The sequence below is a fragment of the Chionomys nivalis genome, chromosome 26 (assembly GCF_950005125.1).
Source record: "Chionomys nivalis chromosome 26, mChiNiv1.1, whole genome shotgun sequence".
NCBI classification, from domain to species: domain Eukaryota; kingdom Metazoa; phylum Chordata; class Mammalia; order Rodentia; family Cricetidae; genus Chionomys; species Chionomys nivalis.
The window spans coordinates 35,521,714-35,542,684 of NC_080111.1; the positions used below are offsets into that span (position 1 = coordinate 35,521,714).

The window sequence follows — 20,971 nt, forward strand, 5'->3', positions numbered from 1 at the left end:
CTACTGTGCTGAGCTTTATGCTTATCTTGAATTTTAAAATTTTACAGAGGTTATCTCTATGATTCCCAGGATGCCATCCCATGGATTAATAGCATTAATACTGCCTGAGTATTTTGAGTCATTAAATACGGTTGTATGAACATCTTCTTGCTTGTTATGCTTACTTTGATTTTTTAAATCAATATGACTGTTTTATATGCCTGCATGGATATGTACCATATGGATACCTGGTCGGAAATCCTGACCCTGGAAAAATGGATAGTTGTAATCCCCATGTAAGTACAGGCAAATTTGTCTATCTCCATTCAAGATCAGCAAGAGTGCTGAATTAATCTGCCCTCTCTCCAGGTCTGTGTTGATTATTTACAACCAACATTTATATTTCTACTGTTTTCATCTGTCCACTTGTAACTGCTTTATACAGGAAGTTCTTTTTCCTCAAAATGTTATTGGTATTGCAGTTTATATTAGGGTACTTCAAGGTCTAGAAGATGACTACAGAACTGGAGTGAAAACAACTCTTTGTAGAAATTTCAATAAAAGCCTGTTAGTTTTTATATCCCATTGTTTGTTTTATTGAGGTTTGCAATGGAGACAGAGTCTGTACTGGCACCTCTCCTGGACCTGATTGCATTGACTTGACTGGCATTCAACTTCAGAGACAAATATACCCACCTCTGTTTTCTGAGCATTGTGGTTAAAGGCACAATACACCAATACACCCATTTGTCTATCTTTTTTTACTTTCTGTAATGAGTAATTTTTCATAGTTTTCTCATGCATACAATTTACTGTTGATCTTTTTTCTTGTCTCACCCTGTTAATAGATATTGTTCTTATAAGGGGAAATCACATTCAAAGTGTATAGAATTGACTCTCCTTTTCAATTTACTTCTAAAGTAACTGACTATATCACGGAATAAGAGTGGGGAACAACAGAATCATACAACTATACTTTCAAAGAAGTATGCATTTCCAATGATGTCACTGTCATGCTTACATTGTACACATGTATGGTATATTTTTGAAGGCAGTGACCTATGATGATGTGTATATCAACTTCACTCAGGAAGAGTGGGATTTGCTAGATCCTTCCCAGTAGAATCTCTATGAAGATGTGATGCTGGAGACCTTCAGGAACCTCACTACTATAGGTAAAAATGAATTTCCATCATGTTTCAAAATATGGAGACAACTTTTCCTTGGCTTATATATAATGTTCTATAATTTGAATAACACAATCATAGTTCTTAGGTGCACTTAAGATAATGATCTAATTGTTGTACAATATTAAATAATATAATATACATATTCTGGTACTGTATTTCAGGGTACATTTTGGAGGTCTGTGACACTGAAGAACATAGTCAATGTTCTAGAAGACCTACAAGGTAATTTTCTTGTGCAGGTTTATAACAATGTGCCTCTGACAAGTTTGTAATATGTCCTGGAACAATTATTCAAAAGCAGCAGTGTAAACAAGCACAGCTTTAAATGCATTGATGGTTATTAAATTCTCACAAATCCATATTTCTCAATTTCTCATATGTGAATTGCATTTGCAAGGCATTCATTTAAGAAAAAGTCAAGGAAGCAATGACTAAACAGATATCACCATTTGAATCATAGCAACATGAGAGCTATGTAGTAGATCTGTCAGTCCATTTCTTTCTTGCTACTCATGACAAAAAGTGTATACACATTTCAGTGATGAGTATAGCTGCCAACTTTCTCCTAAATCAATAGCCTATGGTAAGACTTGGATTACTCATATACTTTTTGTGACTTGCTAAGTTTAGTGAAAGTGGCAGTTAGAGTCAAGGGTCCAGGGGCAGTTGTGGAAAAACCTTAATATCTATACCACAAGTCTATGAGGAACAGCAAGTCAAGTCATGAGGATTCAATGTGGAAATCTTTTATTTACTATTCTTCCTTTACTATGTATATCATATGTTACTCTTGACACAAGCATATGAGAATATGGATAAGGAAAGATGTAGCATATGTCTTATTAAGAACAGTTAGAAGATAAATTGTAGTTCACATGGAGAGTATACTTGTTCAATTTAATCCAAGTATACAAGTAATTGGTTTTATACCATCATTGTTAATACATAAACAAACTCACATGACAAAAAATCCCCATGAGTTCTAGTTCTGTGAAAATACTACTTGGTGTCTTAGTTCACTTAGCCAATGTATAATGATTCACAATATAGTAAAGTTTATGAATGCAGTAAAGTTGGTAAAGCACTCAGTGTATATAGTTCTTTTCAAAAATGTGAAAAATATCAAAAATAGAAAAAATATAGGTAGCCGGGCAGTGGTGGCGCACGCCTTTAATCCCAGCACTCGGGAGGCAGAGGCAGGCGGATCTCTATGAGTTCGAGAGCAGCCTGGTCTACAAGAGCTAGTTCTAGGACAGGCTCCAAAACCACAGAGAAACCCTGTCTCAAAAAACCAAAAAAAAAAAGAAAGAAAAAATATAGGTATAGATATAGATGAAATGGTAAACCATGACGCAAAGGAATTTGTCATCAGAAATATATTTCCAGATGCAAAATGACCCCTAATGAAAGAAGAAAACATGATTTTAAATGAAGTTATAAGACCTTAATATTGCCGGGCGGTGGTGGCGCACGCCTTTAATCCCAGCACTCGGGAGGCAGAGGCAGGCGGATCTCTGTGAGTTCGAGGCCAGCCTGGTCTACAAGAGCTAGTTCCAGGACAGGCACCAAAGCTACAGAGAAACCCTGTCTCGAAAAACCAAAAAAAAAAAAAAGACCTTAATATTTGATTCATTTTTACAATTGGAAAAAAATTATGAAATTAATTCATACAAATATGAGGTTCAACAGTGTATTGAATGTGGTAAATCTTTTACATGTGTCAATTATCCTTGCAGGATTGAAAGAAATAAAACTGGAGAGAAGTTTTCAGTATATTCTCACTGTGCTAAAGCCTTGTCTTATGACACTTACCTTCTAAGAAATGAAAAAACACATACTGGAGAAAAATGGTGTAAAATTACGCAATGTGATAAAGCCTTTGCTTATCACAGTCATCTTGAAATGGATGAAAGAACACACACTGGAGAGAAACCCTATAAATATAGTCTAGATGATAAAGACTTTGTTCTTTATGAAACTCATCAAAGTCATAAAAGAACACATAATGAAGAAAAATCATACGAATTTAATCTGCTTGGTAAGGCCTTTGCTTATCACAGTCATCTTCACAAAAATAAAAGAACACATATGGGAGAGAAACACTACGAATGTAATCAGTGTAGTAAGGTGTTTGCATGTTGCAGTCATCTTCAAGTGCATAAAAGAACTCATCCTGGAGAGAAACCCTATGAATGTAATCACTGTCGTAAGGCCTTTGCTCAACACGGTAATCTTCAAACGCATAAAAGAACACATACTGGAGAGAAACCATATGAATGTAATCAGTGTGGTAAGGCCTTTGCACGTCACTGTGAACTTCAATTGCATAAAAGAACACATACTGGAGAGAAACCTTATGAATGTAATCAGTGTGGTAAGGCCTTTGCCCAACACGGTAATCTTCAAAAGCGTAAAAGAACACATACTGGAGAGAAACCCTATGAATGTAATCAGTGTGGTTAAGCCTTTGCTGAATGCAGTAGTCTTCAAATACATAAAAGAGCACATAATGGAGAGAAACCTTATACATGTAATCAGTGTGGTAAGGCCTTTGCTCACAATTGTGCTCTTCAAAATCATAAAAGAACACATACTGGAGAGAAACCTTATGAATGTAATCAATGTGGTAAGACCTTTTCCCAGTACAGTCATCTTCGAGTTCATAAAAGAACACATACTGGAGAGAAACCCTATGAATGTAATCAGTGTGGTAAGGCCTCTGCTCACAACTGTGCTCTTCAAAATCATAAAAGAACTCATACTGGAGAGAAACCTTATGAATGTAATCAATGTGGTAAGACCTTTTCCCAGTACAGTCATCTTCGAGTTCATAAAAGAACACATACTGGAGAGAAACCCTATGAATGTAATCAGTGTGGTAAGGCCTTTTCTCAATACAGTCGTCTTCAAAAGCATAAACGAATACATACTGGAGAGATACATGTGAATTGAAACTGCTGTGAATTTTTTCCCCATCACCTCCAAATATGTAAAATAAGACATCCTATAGCGAAACTCTGAGTTTAATGTGTGTGTTCTTTAAAAACATGAGAAAAATCATACTGTAATGAAATCAGTGTCGGAATGTTTTGTGCTTCATATAGGAGTAAGATGTTTTGTGTGTAATCAATCTGATTAAGTTTGTGCATATTACCATAATCTTTGGACCTAAGGAAAAAACCAAGGGCTTAGTGTAAATTATTTTTTAACCAAAAGCAGTTATTGTGTAGAAAAGAATTTTATAGTGTCAGCAATTTGTTCAAACATCATGATACCTCTTTTTATTTTAGTTTGAAGTAGCAAAATAATGGACAAACATTTTATGAAGCATTATTGATTGGAGAAAGGGTATTCAAAGACACATACATTGATCCTGAAACCAGAGCCAAAAGAAAGCACGTTGTCTCTGAATCTAGAAGTAGTTAAAGGAACAAAATCTCTCTGAAAACAATTAAACATTAAAAGGGGTCAGTAAATAAACACAATTTGGCCTTCAAACCAGATCCATAACACAAACTCTATCCTTGTCCAACTGAGCACAAAAGCAACCAATCCCTTGGCATAAAATCAAGCCCATCTCTGAGCTTTGTCAGGATCAGGGATTGAAATACAGCAAATTCCCACCATCAAAATCTCCTTTGCTGTCTTTTACTAAGAAGTGCTATTTGAGCCATATGCTCATTCAGTATGCAGCTCCCCCTTTCCACACTTGGCAGAGGTATTCATACTCATGTTTTTTTCCTTCTCAAATTAATGTGATTCAAGCTTTATGAGAATACCTCTTTTACTGGAATGTTTCAAAAACACCTGGAATTGAGCCAAGATACAATTGATGCTTCTGTTTGGGAACCTACTTAGTTCAGAAGATGACAGAAGTATTGGACATATACTATGAAATATTCCCTTGGGAGTGGAGGAAATCAGCACCAGATATTTCTACTGGGAAACTTCCTTGTCTTTTTTTTCTTCTGTTTTTTGAGACAGGTTTCTCTGTAGCTTTGGAGCCTGTCCTGGAACTAGCTCTTGTAGACCAGGCTGGTCTCTAACTCACAGAGATTCATCCACCTGCCTCTGCCTTTGCCTCCCAAGTGCTGGGATTAAAGGTGTGCACCACGACTGCCCGGCCTGGAAAACTTTCTTAGAAGAATTAATTTCTTTTACTTCAAGTCTTTTCTTTGCATGAATCAATTCATTGTGTAATGATGCTGTAAAATGCCTCTCAGCTCCTCTTTTATAGGAATAAATGAATGTTTACAGGAGAAAAGTGTTTGTGAGTGAAAAACTGTCTTAAAAGTTGTTTTAATTGTATTTATGTGATGTATGTGTGTGTCTCTGTGTGTATTTGAATGTGCATTCTGCATCCACATAAAGATAATACCTTGGATATTATTGCAGAAGAAATTACAGGACTCTGTCAAACATCTGACATTAGTTCTCACCTAGGCATGACTCTAGTGCCTCAAATATTTTAAGTCTATTTATATCTTTTTGAAGTCTGAAAATAAGAACACACTCTTAGAAAAAAGAAATTTCAATTCATGACAACAATAGGTTAATTTCTTTAGACATCTCAGTTTTCTTTAGCTTTAAGTAAAATTTTTTGTCATAACCTTGAAGGAAGTAAATTACATACCATGTTTAATCAAGACTATTGGAGATCATTGCATTGTGGTTTCTAGATTGAAATATTTGAGGTACGTACTAAAGTGAGCTATATGTGTGGCAAATCCATTTAGTGAATTCTATTTTGTAGTCTTTATATTACTTCTATGGATTTTGTTCATCTTTTATTTTGCCTTTACCAAGTGATGGGTATTTTTCTGCTATAATGTATAGAATGTTAAACCCATCATACTTGTGTCCCATTGGTTATTGAAGTGTCAGGCCATGTGGAAACATACTTTTCAAGTAAATGTTTTGGGTTGTTTCTGGTTTTGATTTTTATCTTTTCACAAATTCCCTTCAGCTTTTGTTTGTTATTAATCCTAGCTTGGATGTCAGTAAAAATTCAGGGATAATTTTGAACTCATGATGCTCATATGTCTGCCCCTGTATATAAGTCCAAGTGTCGATTATGAACTCCAAATTTGTGTGGTTTTGCAACAGAATTTGACAATATTCACGTTAAAATGACTGATAAAATAAATAATAAGAAACATTAAATACCTTATATGTATTCAAAGAACTATTTTCATTTATCTTTTATAGGTGTAATAAAGTAGATAATCAGCAATCTCACACTATAACTTAATATTCTTTTCTTTTAAATCTTTTGATATTTATTGAGCTCTACATTTTTCACTGCTCCCCTCCTGCCCCTTCCCTTCCTTTCAGCCTTCCCACAAGGTCCCATCCTCCCAACTTACTCAGGAGATATTGTCTTTTTCTAATTCCCATGTATATTAGAACTTTGTATGTCTCCTTAGTGTCCTCATGCTGTTTAAGTTCTGTGGTACTGTGATTTGTAGGCTGGTTTTCTTTGCTTTATGATTAAAACCCACTTAATGACTGAGTACATGTGATAATTGTCTTCTGTGTCTGGGTTACCTCACTCAAAATGATGTTTTCTAGCTCCATCCATTTTCCTGAAAAATTCAAGATGTAATCGAGATTGGGATTCTAGTCTTGCCCATAAGAATCCTTTGCCATTGAAGCATCTCATTGGTGCTCAAATTCAGTTAGAAGAAATATTACAACATTAAAGTCTTGTTTTCTTTTCAAATTGTAAATGTAATTTCATACAAGAATAGAGGAACATGGGACAATTTGAATAGTCAATCTGCTATGCATGTGAAAATATTCTTACCAGCACAAATTTTTTAATTTCTTCATTCTGAGAACAAGACATGTATTTATACTTTCTCAGAACCAAAATTACATGCCAGAAAATTGCATCATTTATTAAAGTTCATTGCCTCTAAGTCTGATAACCTGGCTTCTATATCTTGTTTACCCTAATACTCTTACAATTTTTTTCATATTTGTTGACTTCATCAGGTACTTCTACACACTCCTACATCATCTCATTCACAAATGAATTTTAAACCAAAGCAAGTGTCTTTGAGTGCATTTGCAGTCAAATGACTCCCTAGGTTTAAGGACTAAAACTCACAAAGTTGAAGTTGATCATAGACCCCTTTTCATTTTCCTATCTGTGCTACATACATAGCATGTCACAGGTGTATTCACAAAAAACACACTTCAAACATTTTTAAATGGATGGAATTGACAGTGCAGCAAAAAAACTCATTATTGTGAACATATGAAATGATTTGGCCATTTAAATTATACAATTTGAAGAAACATTGTTATTTATCAAACAATGAAGTTCCCTTTTAAGTCTTTCATTATGTTTTTTTGACTCAATAAGTCCTTTAAAAGCCTTTAGCTCAACTTAGAGGTCCATGACTCTAATTACAGAACATGGAGTGTGGGTGGATCTAATCTCAGTGAGTTTGAGGCCAGCTTGTTTCACATAATGCATACCTGGCATCAATGGCTATATGGACATATCCTATCTCAAAAAGATGACAAAAGACAGCCTATCCCAAGTTAAGGAAATTTTCCTAATAAAATCTAGCTAGAGTCAAATGGATTTCAACCAACCTTTAAATGTTCCTTCACAGAGAGGGCTCTTTTAACAATGAAAATAAGAAGCAATATACAAATTCCATTCACATTACATCCATTGAATCTTTGACAATCATCTATAGTGGACTTTATCCTTCAAGTGATTAAAGCCAGAAGGAACAGTGTGACTCCTCTACCTTAAGAATTATGACACATGTGGGACCTGGATAGTTGTCTCCTGAGTACTACTCCTCTTGGGTATCCAAGGATGATTAATAGCACCATATCTGATTGGACAGAACTCCCTGTAATTGGAGGTTCTGAAGATTGGGTGCATCCTTCTGGCCTCTTAGGGTGCATAATGTGCAAATACTGGAAAGACAGATCTGTATTTGATTCTATATTTTAACTAGGCTTTCTTCATGTGTCTGTTACCTTAAAAAAGAATGAAATTCAATTTAGATGTAGGAGTTTGATGAGTGAGTGTAGCAAGTGTATCTCAGGTACTAGTGATGACCAGAAGACAGTGTCTACACTCCTCTGACTGGAGGTACAGACAGTTGTGAGCTATCTTGTGGGTGCTGGGTATCAAAGATTCTTTGGTTGAGTCACCAATATTCTAAGTGCTGAGCCTTATTTTCAGCCCAATGAACCTGTCATTAATAGCACTAAGGTATAAAAGGCTGATCTAAGTTTATCTTAACTCATTCTTTGCCCAGAAAAAACAAAGGACCAATAGTATTGGAAACTAACTTAGTCTTGTTTCTTAAAGAATTCCTGAGCCCAAATCTTCCTCAAATGAGGGAAAAGTACAAAAAAAAATCAGGAAACAAGCTGAAAATGTAAGTCTTTAAAAGATATTTGGCTATTTAACCAAAGCAATTGGCCATAATTGAAACATAAAAACTCACTTATCAGGTGTACCCTTGCTTGAGTTCATTCTACAAGGTTGTGGATCATTCTTGGTTGGCCAGAAAGAGCAATCATGTTGTTATCATTTATTAGTGGCACCTCTTACTAATGACAGTAAACACATCACTTTTGTACTCACAGTTTAAAATTTTCTCTTATCCTGACTTTTGTTTGTAGACCATAATCATCATGCATTTAAATAACTCAGAATTCTGAACTATCAAGGAATTGGACACAATTAAAAATGGGGAAAATGACATTCCTCAGTAAAAATCAGCAATCACATCTCTAATAACAGAACTTTATATTAAACTTCTGTATGATATAGTGCACAGTAGCAAAGGAGATCAGTGTAGTGACTAAGAAAGGACATTTCTGTGAAGGTGTTGAACGTAATTACCAATAATGCTGTCTAGAAACTCTTCAAGATGCAGTCATGTCGAGTAAAAGAACAAAAGTGGGCTTTAGCCACAAACACATGACCTTAACACCTGAGCATGTCTGTCCTGGAGAATCAAGTCAGGGCTCCACACATTCGTTGATTTTTTTTTTTATTTGCAGAAATACAGGAGTGTGGCCAGCAGGTTCATAACCTAGGATCTCAGGTCAGCAATAGAAAGACGACACCATATGAGTAAACTTGATGTCTCTTACAAGAATTGCCTATTTTCTGCAAACGCTGATTCAGAAAGCCATCTGTAAAAGGAGGCAAGCCTCTGATCACTGATCTCTAGCATAGCCCACCAAAGAAAAGGCAGTTACCGAGAAGCTGCATTTGACTATGTAGTTTTGTGTTTAGATTCCTTTTCCAAGGTATTTCAGATTTTATGTGAAAATTTTGGCCACACATAGGAATGCCATTTCTAAACAGTCATTTCTTTCCTATATACCAGTTCAAAGTAACTACATTGAGGCTTTTAATAATTGAAAATGTTTGACCAATATATCAGGCTTATTACTAACTACCTCTGACATTTTTAAGTTAACACATATTCTCCACATAGTAGAACATTTATTAACATGACGCAATCTAGGCATGCTCCCTCTGTCTCATGCCTATCTGCTGGCTAGTCATTGTTTTATTAAAGCAAATTGAGTGACAAATCTTCAGAGTATACAACAGAATAATCACTCCAACACAGATGTTCCTTGTACATGGAATTTGCTTTGCAAAATATGCAAAACCTGTCACGAAGCTGATATCATTTTTTTACATCAAACCTACTCAATAGCTGAGAATGTGTCTGTTACAAATATAAACCAGTATAAATAACCATAGAAAGACACAATCTGAGCTAGCAATGAATTGTATGTACTATTGTATGAATTTGTATGTGCTATTGTATATCTGTGTGTGAGTGTGTGTGTGTTTGGGCATTCTGTGTGTATATGCTTGTGGAAATATAAGTATGTGATTGTATATATGTGTGTGTATATATTTGGAAGACAGAAGTGAATCTCTGGTTTCAGGCCTTTGATTTCACCAAACTTTTATTTTCTATTTCTTTTCAGATAGGGTCTCTGATTGCTTTGGAACTTTCCAAGTAGACTAGGCTAGATGACAAACAAGCCCCAGGTACTCATTTGTCTCCTTGTCCCTTTCCCATTACTGGTGTGAAAGTCCTTGTGACCATACCTTTTTCCATTTTCTCTTCAGCATGGATTCTTGGGCTCAAACTGAGTTCCTTCTTCTCACAAGAAAAGCTCACCTGTCTTCTCAGGCCCTCTCAACTACAGATATTCTGTCATCATGTTTTGTTTTGGTTTAGTTTGTCAGACAGTTCCTTGTAGCCTTGAGATTGGACCCCAAGGGCTTTATCTACCTGCCTATCTATGTACCTATCAATATGTCTTTCTAATTTTTTAGAGACAGTATCTCAAAGTAGAATGCTCAAATTCTCCTACTCTAGCTAATCAATAAATCCCAGGAATCTTCTTGTCTGCTTCTTCCCTTTACCTGGAATTACAGGCATAGGCATCCAGAACCTGACATTTTATGTGGGTTATAAGAACCCAAAATCAGGTATCTAATTCTTGCACTAAGGACTTTAACATCCCTCCATGCCCCACTGCCATCTCCTAGAAAGCAGGTTATGAAAACACTGTGAACAGATGGATAGATGTTAGATAAACAGATGACACAGAATGGCTATCAATTGTGACGTCTAGCTTTAGTGTTTAGGAGTTCATTGCCATGGTTAGAGTTTGAAAATGAAATGATCCCATAGTTCATATGCTTATTGACTTGTTTCCCAGATGGTGGCACCATTTGGGATTAGTGTGATCTTTAGAGTATAGCTGGAGTAAGTAGGTCACAGGAGATGTGCCGTGCAAGTTATATATTTCCTTGGCCGTTTGTGTATTCCTTCTGTCTACTTTCTAGTCCCCATGTCATAAAGAAACTTCTCATAACCTTTCCAGTCATTGTGAATTTCTGCCTAATGGCACAGGACTAAACAACTGTGAACAGTTGTTCCCTGAAGAACGCCACACCTACACTGGGCCTTCTGCAAGAACAATCAATTGATTAGAACTTTTGTGATTCTGGAGAGGTTTAGATGATGTAGGTTTAGAGCACAATTATACTTTATGTTAGATTATCTTTAGCCCCATTAATAGTTATTTGTCTTAGTGTTCTATTTTCTATACTAAGGGATTTTAAAGAATTTCAACATAGTTATTGATTTGCAATATGCAGAAAGAGTCATTTTGCATATTGAAACCACAGAATTTATACCAGATGATGCAGAATTGACTCCATTGTTTCTTCATGTTCAAGATATAATCAGGAATAGGCTTTGTCTTATATACATAACACACATCAGATCCCACATGGGTCTGTCAGGTCCTCTAGCATAAGGAAATGTAGAAACTGAATAATTATTGCTTGGAAATGTCATGATGACATTGGAATTCATTAAAATATCATGTCAATAGCACAGGATTGAAAAAGTTCTTTTCTATTACATAGCAACAAGCTGTATAAACAAACACCACTGTGTGTGAGAATTAAGAGATGTCATGACTTTGTCTTTTTCTACTTCCCATGTAGATTAGATTCATGTATGCTTCTTTTAGTGTCCTCATGTTGTCTAGGTTCTCTGGATTTGTGAATTTTAGGCTGGTTTTTCTTCTCTTTATGTCTAAATGTTACTTATGAGTGAGTACATACAATATTTCTTTCTGGCTCTGGGTTACCTCAATCAATATAACATTCTCTATATCTATCCATTTGCATGCAAATTTCAAGATGTCATTATTTTACTGTGTAGTACTCAATTGTGTAAATGTAGCCCACTTTCCTTGTTCAATCTTTGGTCAAGGGACATATACGTATTTTTTACTACCTGCTGCCTAGTGATTTGGATGTAGCGCTCTCAGCTCTTTCTTTAGTACCAAGTCTGCGTGCACACCTCCATGCTTCCTATTGAAGTGAGAACCCACAAAATTGTATTTAACAATTTATTCACAGTTCAAATGAAAAATAAAATCAGAAATAGAGAACTAGGTAGAGGCCACTGTTCTCGATGCTCATGTCATGTAATTCTCCCAAGAGCTATGATGACCAACAGCCAGGATTGCACCAGCTTTGACTAACAAAGAGAGAACATAAACTTCTACTCCCTTTTTTTGGTCACATTTACAGAGAAAACCATACCCATGGTAAGTCATGCCCAATTGTCATAGACTATCTAAAATATATCTCAGCTTGACCTTGAAAATATACCTAATATAACTACAAGATGGATTATAATTGATGACTACTAATGTATATTTCATGATATTCTAATTAGTTGATAATAATAGCTTTCAAGGTGTACAAATTTGCATTAAATTGTTAAATAAGGTATATAGGTACAATACTTTGATCGAGATTAGAAACATATATATATATATAATTTTCTAACAAAACAACTGTAAATTTGTATCAATTTACAAAAATCCATATCAATATAAACTGAGATTACCAAGCACCACCAAAAATAGACCATCCAAAGGAAATGCTTAACATTCCAAAAGCTGTAGATAGGATCATTTGCCAGCACACACTCACCAGGACACCCCTAGGCAAATGTCAGCCAATCAGGGATCCTGAAACTTTGAAACCCCTCACCCCCACCTTTACTACTATAAAACCCCAACTCTAACTCAGCTCAGGGCTCTCCAGTTATTCCAATACGCTGGACATGCAGAGAGACTGAGCTTGTAAACGTGCATAAAATAAAGGCTCTTTGCTTTTATATATAGGACTTGATCTCCTTGTTGGCTTTCTGGAGACTTTGCAGATTTGGGCATGACACATTTATGTATTTCAGCATACTTATTTACCCAAACTTAACAAGGATGAAGTTGGAAGGGATTTGTGGCAGAGATGGAATAAAGAGATAAAAAATGATGTATTGTCTTTGATTAACAATTTTTAAAGATTAATTATGAATTAAAAAGAGGGGCTAGATAGATGGCCCAGCAATTAGAGCACTGGCTGTTTTCACAGAGGACCCTGTTTCCATTCGTCGTCCCTGCATGCTAGCTCACCATTTGTTCTGATTCAAGTCCCAGGTATCTCATCCCTTCTTCTGCCCTCTGTAGGTACTGTGCATAGACGCATGCAAGCATAATACTATATAACTAAAGATTTTTTAAGGTTAGAAAAAAGAAAGATTGAAATTCTCTACAGTGATGTCCTGACCCTAAGACAGACAGCAAGCCAGGTCTAGTTAAAATGGACTCCTTCTTACCTATCTTGGAAGCAGCTGTGGCCTTCTGTCTTGCCACCCTGCTCAGAGCAAAAGCAGCTTTGCTCTGAGAGTAACAGAGATCATCATAACCGTTCATCCAGGAACACTGTATAGAGGGCTGTTAGGTGACTTTTCCTTGAAGTTTTCTGGTTTTGTGTTCTCTATCTTTTGTGTCTGTGACATATATGGTGTTGGTACAGTTATCTTTTAGATCAATCATCAAGATTGACAATCAGCTTTTCACAGTGTCATCTACTCGATTTTCAAGTAAGACCTTATGGTAAAATATGAACATTCCAGAGACATTTCTTTCCATCATTTGTATAATTTAAATATGTTCCTACAAGACTTCGTGGTAAGAATGTCCCTAAATATCTGTTTTTACATTGTAATCATGTTCACTAGTGGATTTGTTAATTCATCATGCTTAAGAAAAGGGAGAACATTACTTGAGCATGTTCAGACTTCCTAAGTAAAATCCTCATTCTTCCTTTGTTGAGGAAAAACACTATTTTGAAAATAACTCCAGAGCCGGAAGTTTCTGTCCGTGGGTTCGCCGAGCGAGATAAACTGAGAAGTGGGTTGCTGCTGGACTTCCCAGGCGTGATGGCTACGGGCGCGGATGTACGGGACATTCTAGAACTCGGTGGTCCAGAAGGAGATGCAGCTTCTGGGACCATCAGCAAGAAGGATATCATCAACCGGAACAAGAAAAAGTCCAAGAAATCCTCGGAGACGCTGACTTTCAAGAGGCCCGAGGGCATGCATCGGGAGGTCTATGCTTTGCTTTACTCTGACAAGAAGGATGCATCCCCACTACTGCCCAGTGACACTGGTCAGGGGTATCGCACAGTGAAGGCTAAATTGGGATCCAAGAAGGTTCGGCCGTGGAAGTGGATGCCATTTACTAACCCAGCTCGAAAGGATGGCGCTATGTTTTTCCACTGGCGATGAGCAGCAGAGGAGGGCAAAGACTACCCTTTTGCCAGGTTCAATAAGACGGTGCAGGTGCCCGTGTACTCAGAGCAGGAGTACCAGCTCTACCTTCACGATGACGCATGGACTAAGGCAGAGACTGACCACCTCTTCGATCTCAGCCGCCGATTTGATCTGTGCTTTGTAGTTATCCATGACCGGTATGACCACCAGCAGTTCAAGAAACGTTCTGTAGAAGATTTGAAAGAGAGGTACTACCATATTTGTGCCAAACTTGCTAACGTCAGGGCTGTGCCGGGCACAGATCTCAAAATACCAGTATTTGATGCTGGGCATGAGAGACGGCGGAAGGAACAGTTGGAGCGGCTTTATAACCGGACCCCAGAACAGGTGGCAGAGGAAGAGTACCTGCTACAGGAGCTTCGTAAGATCGAGGCCCGGAAAAAAGAGCGGGAAAAACGCAGCCAAGACCTGCAGAAGCTGATTACAGCAGCAGACACCACCGCAGAGCAGCGGCGCACAGAACGCAAGGCCCCCAAGAAAAAGCTACCCCAGAAGAAGGAGGCTGAGAAGCCGGCTGTTCCTGAGACTGCAGGCATCAAGTTTCCAGATTTTAAGTCGGCAGGTGTCACACTGCGGAGCCAGCGCATGAAGCTGCCCAGCTCTGTGGGTCAGAAGAAGATCAAGGCGCTGGAACAGATGCTGCTGGAGCTTGGAGTGGAGCTGAGCCCCACCCCCACAGAGGAGCTGGTGCATATGTTCAATGAGTTGCGGAGTGACCTGGTGTTACTCTACGAGCTCAAGCAGGCCTGTGCCAACTGTGAATATGAGCTACAGATGCTGCAACACCGGCATGAAGCCCTGGCTCGGGCAGGAGTGCTGGGAGGCCCTGCCACACCAGCAGTGGGACCAACCCCAGCCTCTGCTGAGCCAGCAGTGTCTGAATCTGGACTTGGCCTTGACCCCACCAAGGACACCATCATTGATGTAGTGGGTGCACCCCTCACACCCAACTCGCGGAAACGACGGGAATCTGCCTCCAGCTCATCTTCTGTGAAGAAAGCCAAGAAACCATGAAGGGGCCGCTAGGGTTGGGGGTATGGTGTAAACAGAGCTGTTACACTGAAAAAAAAAAAGAAAAGAAAAGAACTCCAGTGCACTTTGTGCCTCCTGCAAGCAATAATTTTTTCTCATTTCTTTTGTCTTGGCTGTTATAATGGCTATTTTTGGTAGCCAAACTGACTACCTCTGGAAATAACTAATACACAATGAATTAATTATACCTGAAAGAGATTTTACTTAAAGGTTTTGTTTTTTTGTTTTTGTTTTAAAGCCAGAGTTTCACATTTATTTTAATGGTTCAGAAAATATATATGCACATATATAAACATACATACATGTCATATATACATATGTGGAGATTAAGACACAAAGAAAACATAATAAAACATTAAAATTAAGTATCAATGAACAGAATGTGGAAAAGTTCATTGTATTTCCTCACCACCTTTCTATAGCTTTTGGATTTTAAGCATACACACACATTCAGCAATCACACAAAGCTAACCTACACTGTCCACAAGTAGAACCACTGGCAGCAAAGTGAGAATTCAGAGCAATGTAATAGCTTACATGGAAGAGCATCACTGGAGCGTCTGACACTGCGAGTCTCTCCATTGAGCATGAAGGCTAGTTTCCTTTCCAGTTATTAATTATATACTCCACACATTTTTTCTGAGTATGTATTTCCAAACTGGAAAAGGAAAAAACAATGGAATGGCATATATAAAAATATTTTGAAGGAAAATCACTACACCTGATTTTATGTGTGTTTCTTTATAAAAATAAATGGTTTTGCTTTGTAAGATATGAGGGGGCTTTTGCTAAGGAAATTACACACGTGAGGTCAGGTTACAAAAATGTACTCACTATGAGTTAATCATCTTAATTTTCCAAGAGATAGTTCTGTACAACCAGAAATTCTCAACACTGGATAGTTTGACATTAGATAATATGCTTTTCTAAACAATTTCCATAGATTGTACAACAGGCCACAGGAACTTTCCATACATATTATGTATATGCAGCTCAAGTTTTATTGTGAGAACCTGAAAGTTTCTGTTATTCAAATGTTATAAATAATTTATACTGCTCATGCATCAGCTCTACCTGTTTTGGACAGCCTTTTCGACTCCCACATTGGATGTCTCTCTGTCTGCCAACACTCTGCAGTCGCCTCGGTGCTGTCAGGTCACCTAAGAGTCCCCATCTTCCCCATCTGAGTCAGTGTCAGCGTCTAATCCTCGTCACTGTCTTCCTCCCCTCTGCAGCTTCGTCTACAGTTAGAACCTTGATTTTCAGTATTTGCTGAATTTTCTGGTTCTTTATTGAACAGAATAACAATGTCTTCTTTCTTTCCACATTTTGCTCAAACTTCAAGCTCACAGGCACATGGTCTACATATTATGTGATAAGAGTCCTTTACTGTCTTCTCTAAACATGTAACACACTTCTTAGGCTTTGACAGAGGTTTGTATTTGCTGTATTTTACATGTCACTTGAGAACTTCTTTGCAGCACTGACATACTCCATCATGAAGTTTTGCATTAATTTTCTTGGTCTGAACACACTTATCAAACTTGTCATTTTTAAGGTGAACATATTCTGGTGCTTCTATGGCCTAGAGCGAGCCATGTTGCCTTTCTGGGAACTCATCACCAAATCACAAGCTACTTAAAGGTTTTGAAATGGGAAAATCTTCCATTAATCGGATAGTTTGAGATAATTGGACCCACCTTTAGCTGCTTGGTGACCATGCACACTTTTAACACCATGACTCAGGAGCAAAAGGTGTGGTACCCTCATCCCTTATTATCAAAGGGTGAGAAGAAATTTCCTAGCAGAATGTTTTCTCAGGAAGATAGTGACCTTCCCCTCTCCCACCTGCAAGAGTTCAAGCAGAAGGTCACTTAGGTCAGCCTAGCCATACACCTGGTACAGGCTGTTAAAGATGGCCTAACTCAAGAACAGTGGCCTTGCTCTAAAAACAAGGAGAAAGCAGACATAACAGAATGGAAGGGAGCAAAACTCCTTGTACCCATGACAAAGCAGCATCAAAGATTCTCATTGTAGTTATGCCTTTAAAAGCTTACCCCACAGAGGAGATACAACTCCTCTCTACCTTGCTGTAAGGGGATGGAGATGAGTTCCAAACATGCTTGCATTATGCTGATTAAACCTTGCTTATTACAGTCTGGACCTCTCTGGTGGTCTCTCTCTGGGGGTCATAATCTGGTCACAACAAAAGGCACTGGGATTTTTTGAGTTTGAGACCAGTCTGGCCTACCGAACGAGTTCCACACCTACACAGAAAAATCCTGTCTTGAAATCACCAAAACAAGAAAATCTGAATCAAACAAGACTATGATCTAACTTTAACATTCTCACCTTCTGATAGCAACAATTACATAGAAAGTATATTGAAGTAGAAAAGTATCTTTTTTCTGTCATCTTGCTCTGGCTACCAAGCTCATTCCTTTACTACTACTAGAGACTACTTCTTTGAAATTTTGGTGAATACTTAAAACCAGCTGAGACATCAAACCTCATGGGCTGAACAACTACTGGATTCTTCACTTGATCTTTGGGAAAAGGCTGAGAAGCAATCTACTGGATTCTTCAATTGTCATTTATAAGTAGCTATTTTTAGACAACCTGAAACACAGCTTGTGAGACATTCTCACAAGAAATATGCCCACTTTTTAAGTACATGTTGAGATTCATTCTATGTTTCCTGTTCATGTAGAGAATCTTGAATACCACAGTTGTATATTTTATCCACCTGACCATGGAGGAAGATGTGCTGGCTAACAATAATGCTCATGAAGACATTCCTTCTAGTTCCATTATTCTCTACATATTCACATTTCCATGAACAGTATTCTTTTTATTATTATTCATTTCCCTGGAGTTTGCTTTGAATTTCAGTAATAAAACCCATAAAGCAATGGAGCCATCATCCAGGCTTCTGATGGGGGAAACACCTATCATTTTGTTTGAGATCTGGCTCCTGCTTTTCTCTTTTCTTTTGTGTGAATCCTTGTGAAAACCATGTACAAAGTACCTTCAATTCATCTAACCTCAACATGAAACCACAGAACAAACATCTCCTTTTGTGACCTTAAAACTCTCTTTATCTGTTAATATTCTGGGCATTCTTTCCCCTGTGGGACAGGAGTTCACTGTACCCACCTAGCACAGCACAGTGAACTCACTGTACAAGCTAACTGGCTACGTCGTACTCTGGAGGTAAAAGGGAAAGCTCCTATGGCGTCCAAGATTATGATGATGTCGGCTTTTATAGTCAGGGGCAAGTGCTATTGAAATGCATATCTCAGCCAATAAAGAAATGATCTTTGACTCAGGTGGATGGAATGGCCCGATATCTATGTGCTGTCTCTTTAAGTACACTTCAGTCCTGTGGGAGGTGTTCTTGTCTCAGGTCTCAATAGCCAATCAGGCCCTCCAGGTGACCTGCCAGTCAGATGTTATGCAGGGCATTTCCGGGTTTCTGTATTCAGTATCAATTTTGCAGAGGAGCTGGCACCGGTGGTTTCCTGTGTTCCAGTGAAGTTGCTGCTGCAGGGAGTTGATAAACTGAGAGCTTTGGCGAGCTGAGAAACCACAACATGGTGAGTGGGGGAATGCTGTCTCCATATGGGGAGAAGCAGACGGTGAGGTGCCAGAGACAGTATGTTTTGTCCTGGCAGGATCGGTGTGGGAACCTGCCACCAGATATCCTGCATTGTGAACTCCCACGTGGTCCCGTTAATTCCTAGACCTAGGGACAGACCTCTGAATAACTTTGCGCTTTGGGCTCAATCCAGTTAGAGAATTGAGAGCAGGGTGCTGTGTGTACAAACATCTTTCTTGTCAACTTCAATATGCCAAAGTCAGGGAAGCCTAGTATCTTCAGCATCTTCTCTATGTTGAGCACTTTGCATATTTAACCTTTGCATACAATCTCCATTTATGTTTAACTATGTGGATGGTGTCAAGGCATCTCACCTGTTGGGTAGCACTGCACTTCTAAGCTGCAACATAGAAGAGGAGAATTGCTGATACAAAGGATTCGCCAATGCCTTGGAAATAGTTCAGTCTCACAAAGTAGAATTTAGCTGAGGGAGGACTGCCTCTAAATCACCCAAAAGATAAATGTATTTTAATCAGGGCTGTTAGAGTTTAGGATGCTAAGGTACACATTGTTCAACTGGATTGTCCAGATATTTGGCTACAAACAATTACAAAGAATCCACTGTTGATTTAAAACCACACACCAGGCACATCCCCATATCAAAAAACAACCTCTATCAAGCCTTTCAAGGAGGCATTACAGTTTGGCACCGTAAGTGTGTGAAATGATTTCTCAATACAAGTTATATTAATTCTAGAACAGCTGCATTTCCATCCTGTTAGAAAAACAGTTTCTGAGACAAGTTCTCTTATGTTGATTCAGGTGCCCTAGGTCTGCTGCTGCCCAGGGCAATGACCTTGCTGTCCTGTATATTACACTTTCAAAATTCCTACAAAAAATGACTGTACAACCTCACAGTTTTAAAATTATGCGTGTGAGTCATGCAGTTGACTATGCATTGCAGTTGCAGGGAAAGGATTTGCATATGGAGCATTCCTTCTGTCCTCAGACTACAATAGGAGGAAGAGTTTATTGAAGCTGGTGGAGACACAGTGCAGAAAAGGAGAGGCTGGATTGAGGGGGAAAATTTTCCCCCTTCATAAGTAGTTGAGATTAGCTATGTGGATTCAGGTAGTCAATTGTAGATGCTCTATGAATGTCCTGATTGACCATTGTTGCCAGTCCACAGACCAACGCAAAAAGGAATCTGGGAAAGGGACTGACCTTATCTTTAAACCTAATTGCTATATTTACAGTAGTTCAACTACAATAGAAGATCTGGGCAACATGTTGTGGCCCTACTTAACAGGACTTTTCTCTATTAAGACATTGATCAATAGAGAAAATACATGAAAATTTTTTACTGTGCTCTAATACAAATCCCTTGTCTCTGGATTACATGACCATAATGTCTGTCTCAAGTTTTCAAAATAATTTTTGAGGTGACAAATACATCATATTTACAGTTTCCTTGCTGCTTCCAACCCCTAAGATCCCTGGATTGTTTTCTAATTCCTGGTCTGTTCTTCTTTAACAACAGTTACAAAGTAACCACAGTTACACAGTAACAGTAGTTACTTTATGAATGTGACCTGTTTGTCTGCAGGATTTCCCATCTCTGAACCAATGGGATGGCTGAACTGGAAAGTGGGTATGTAATGGAATGTGCACACAAAGGACCCTGTGCTTTAGATGAGGAAGAAAATGTGCTCTAGTAGAGTGGGAAAATGTGTACTAAATACAAACTGTCTAAACTGGGGCCCTGTTTGCTGGGCTGGGAGGGCAGGACTGGAAGGATTGTGCTGTCTGAGTCATTTGATCTCTGATCCTCCTGTAGAGGAGCTGCTAATATTGAGAGGACCAGCTGGGTGGCCCTAGCCAGTGAGGGATTCTGGGAAGGGTTAAAAATAAAGAGTACTAGTGGGAGACTGTTTGTGAGTTCATTTCATGAT

At 38.1% G+C, this 20,971-nt stretch overlaps 2 protein-coding genes and 2 pseudogenes across 2 annotated transcripts; 3 read left to right on the plus strand and 1 right to left on the minus strand.

Moving 5' to 3' along the window:
- Positions 1 to 204: 204 nt before the first annotated feature.
- Positions 205 to 3,857, plus strand: LOC130866856 (zinc finger protein 239-like; annotated as a pseudogene).
- Positions 3,858 to 13,969: 10,112 nt separating this feature from the next.
- LOC130867014 (DNA methyltransferase 1-associated protein 1-like) lies at positions 13,970 to 15,434 on the plus strand. Its single transcript, XM_057758730.1, has one exon. The coding sequence runs from the start codon at positions 14,975 to 14,977 to the stop codon at positions 15,401 to 15,403; it is 429 nt and encodes a 142-aa protein (XP_057614713.1). The 5' UTR covers positions 13,970 to 14,974; the 3' UTR covers positions 15,404 to 15,434.
- Positions 13,997 to 14,344, plus strand: LOC130867015 (DNA methyltransferase 1-associated protein 1-like). The gene has a single exon (XM_057758731.1). The coding sequence runs from the start codon at positions 13,997 to 13,999 to the stop codon at positions 14,342 to 14,344; it is 348 nt and encodes a 115-aa protein (XP_057614714.1).
- Positions 15,435 to 16,581: 1,147 nt separating the features above from the next.
- Positions 16,582 to 17,041, minus strand: LOC130867123 (uncharacterized protein C9orf85 homolog; annotated as a pseudogene).
- Between the last annotated feature and the right edge of the window lie 3,930 nt (positions 17,042 to 20,971).

Excerpts from the sequence above, each read along its gene's own strand:
- LOC130867015 (XM_057758731.1), top strand. The coding sequence starts at position 13,997 with ATGGCTACGGGCGCGGATGTACGGGACATTCTAGAACTCGGTGGTCCA.
- LOC130867014 (XM_057758730.1), top strand. The coding sequence starts at position 14,975 with ATGAAGCTGCCCAGCTCTGTGGGTCAGAAGAAGATCAAGGCGCTGGAA.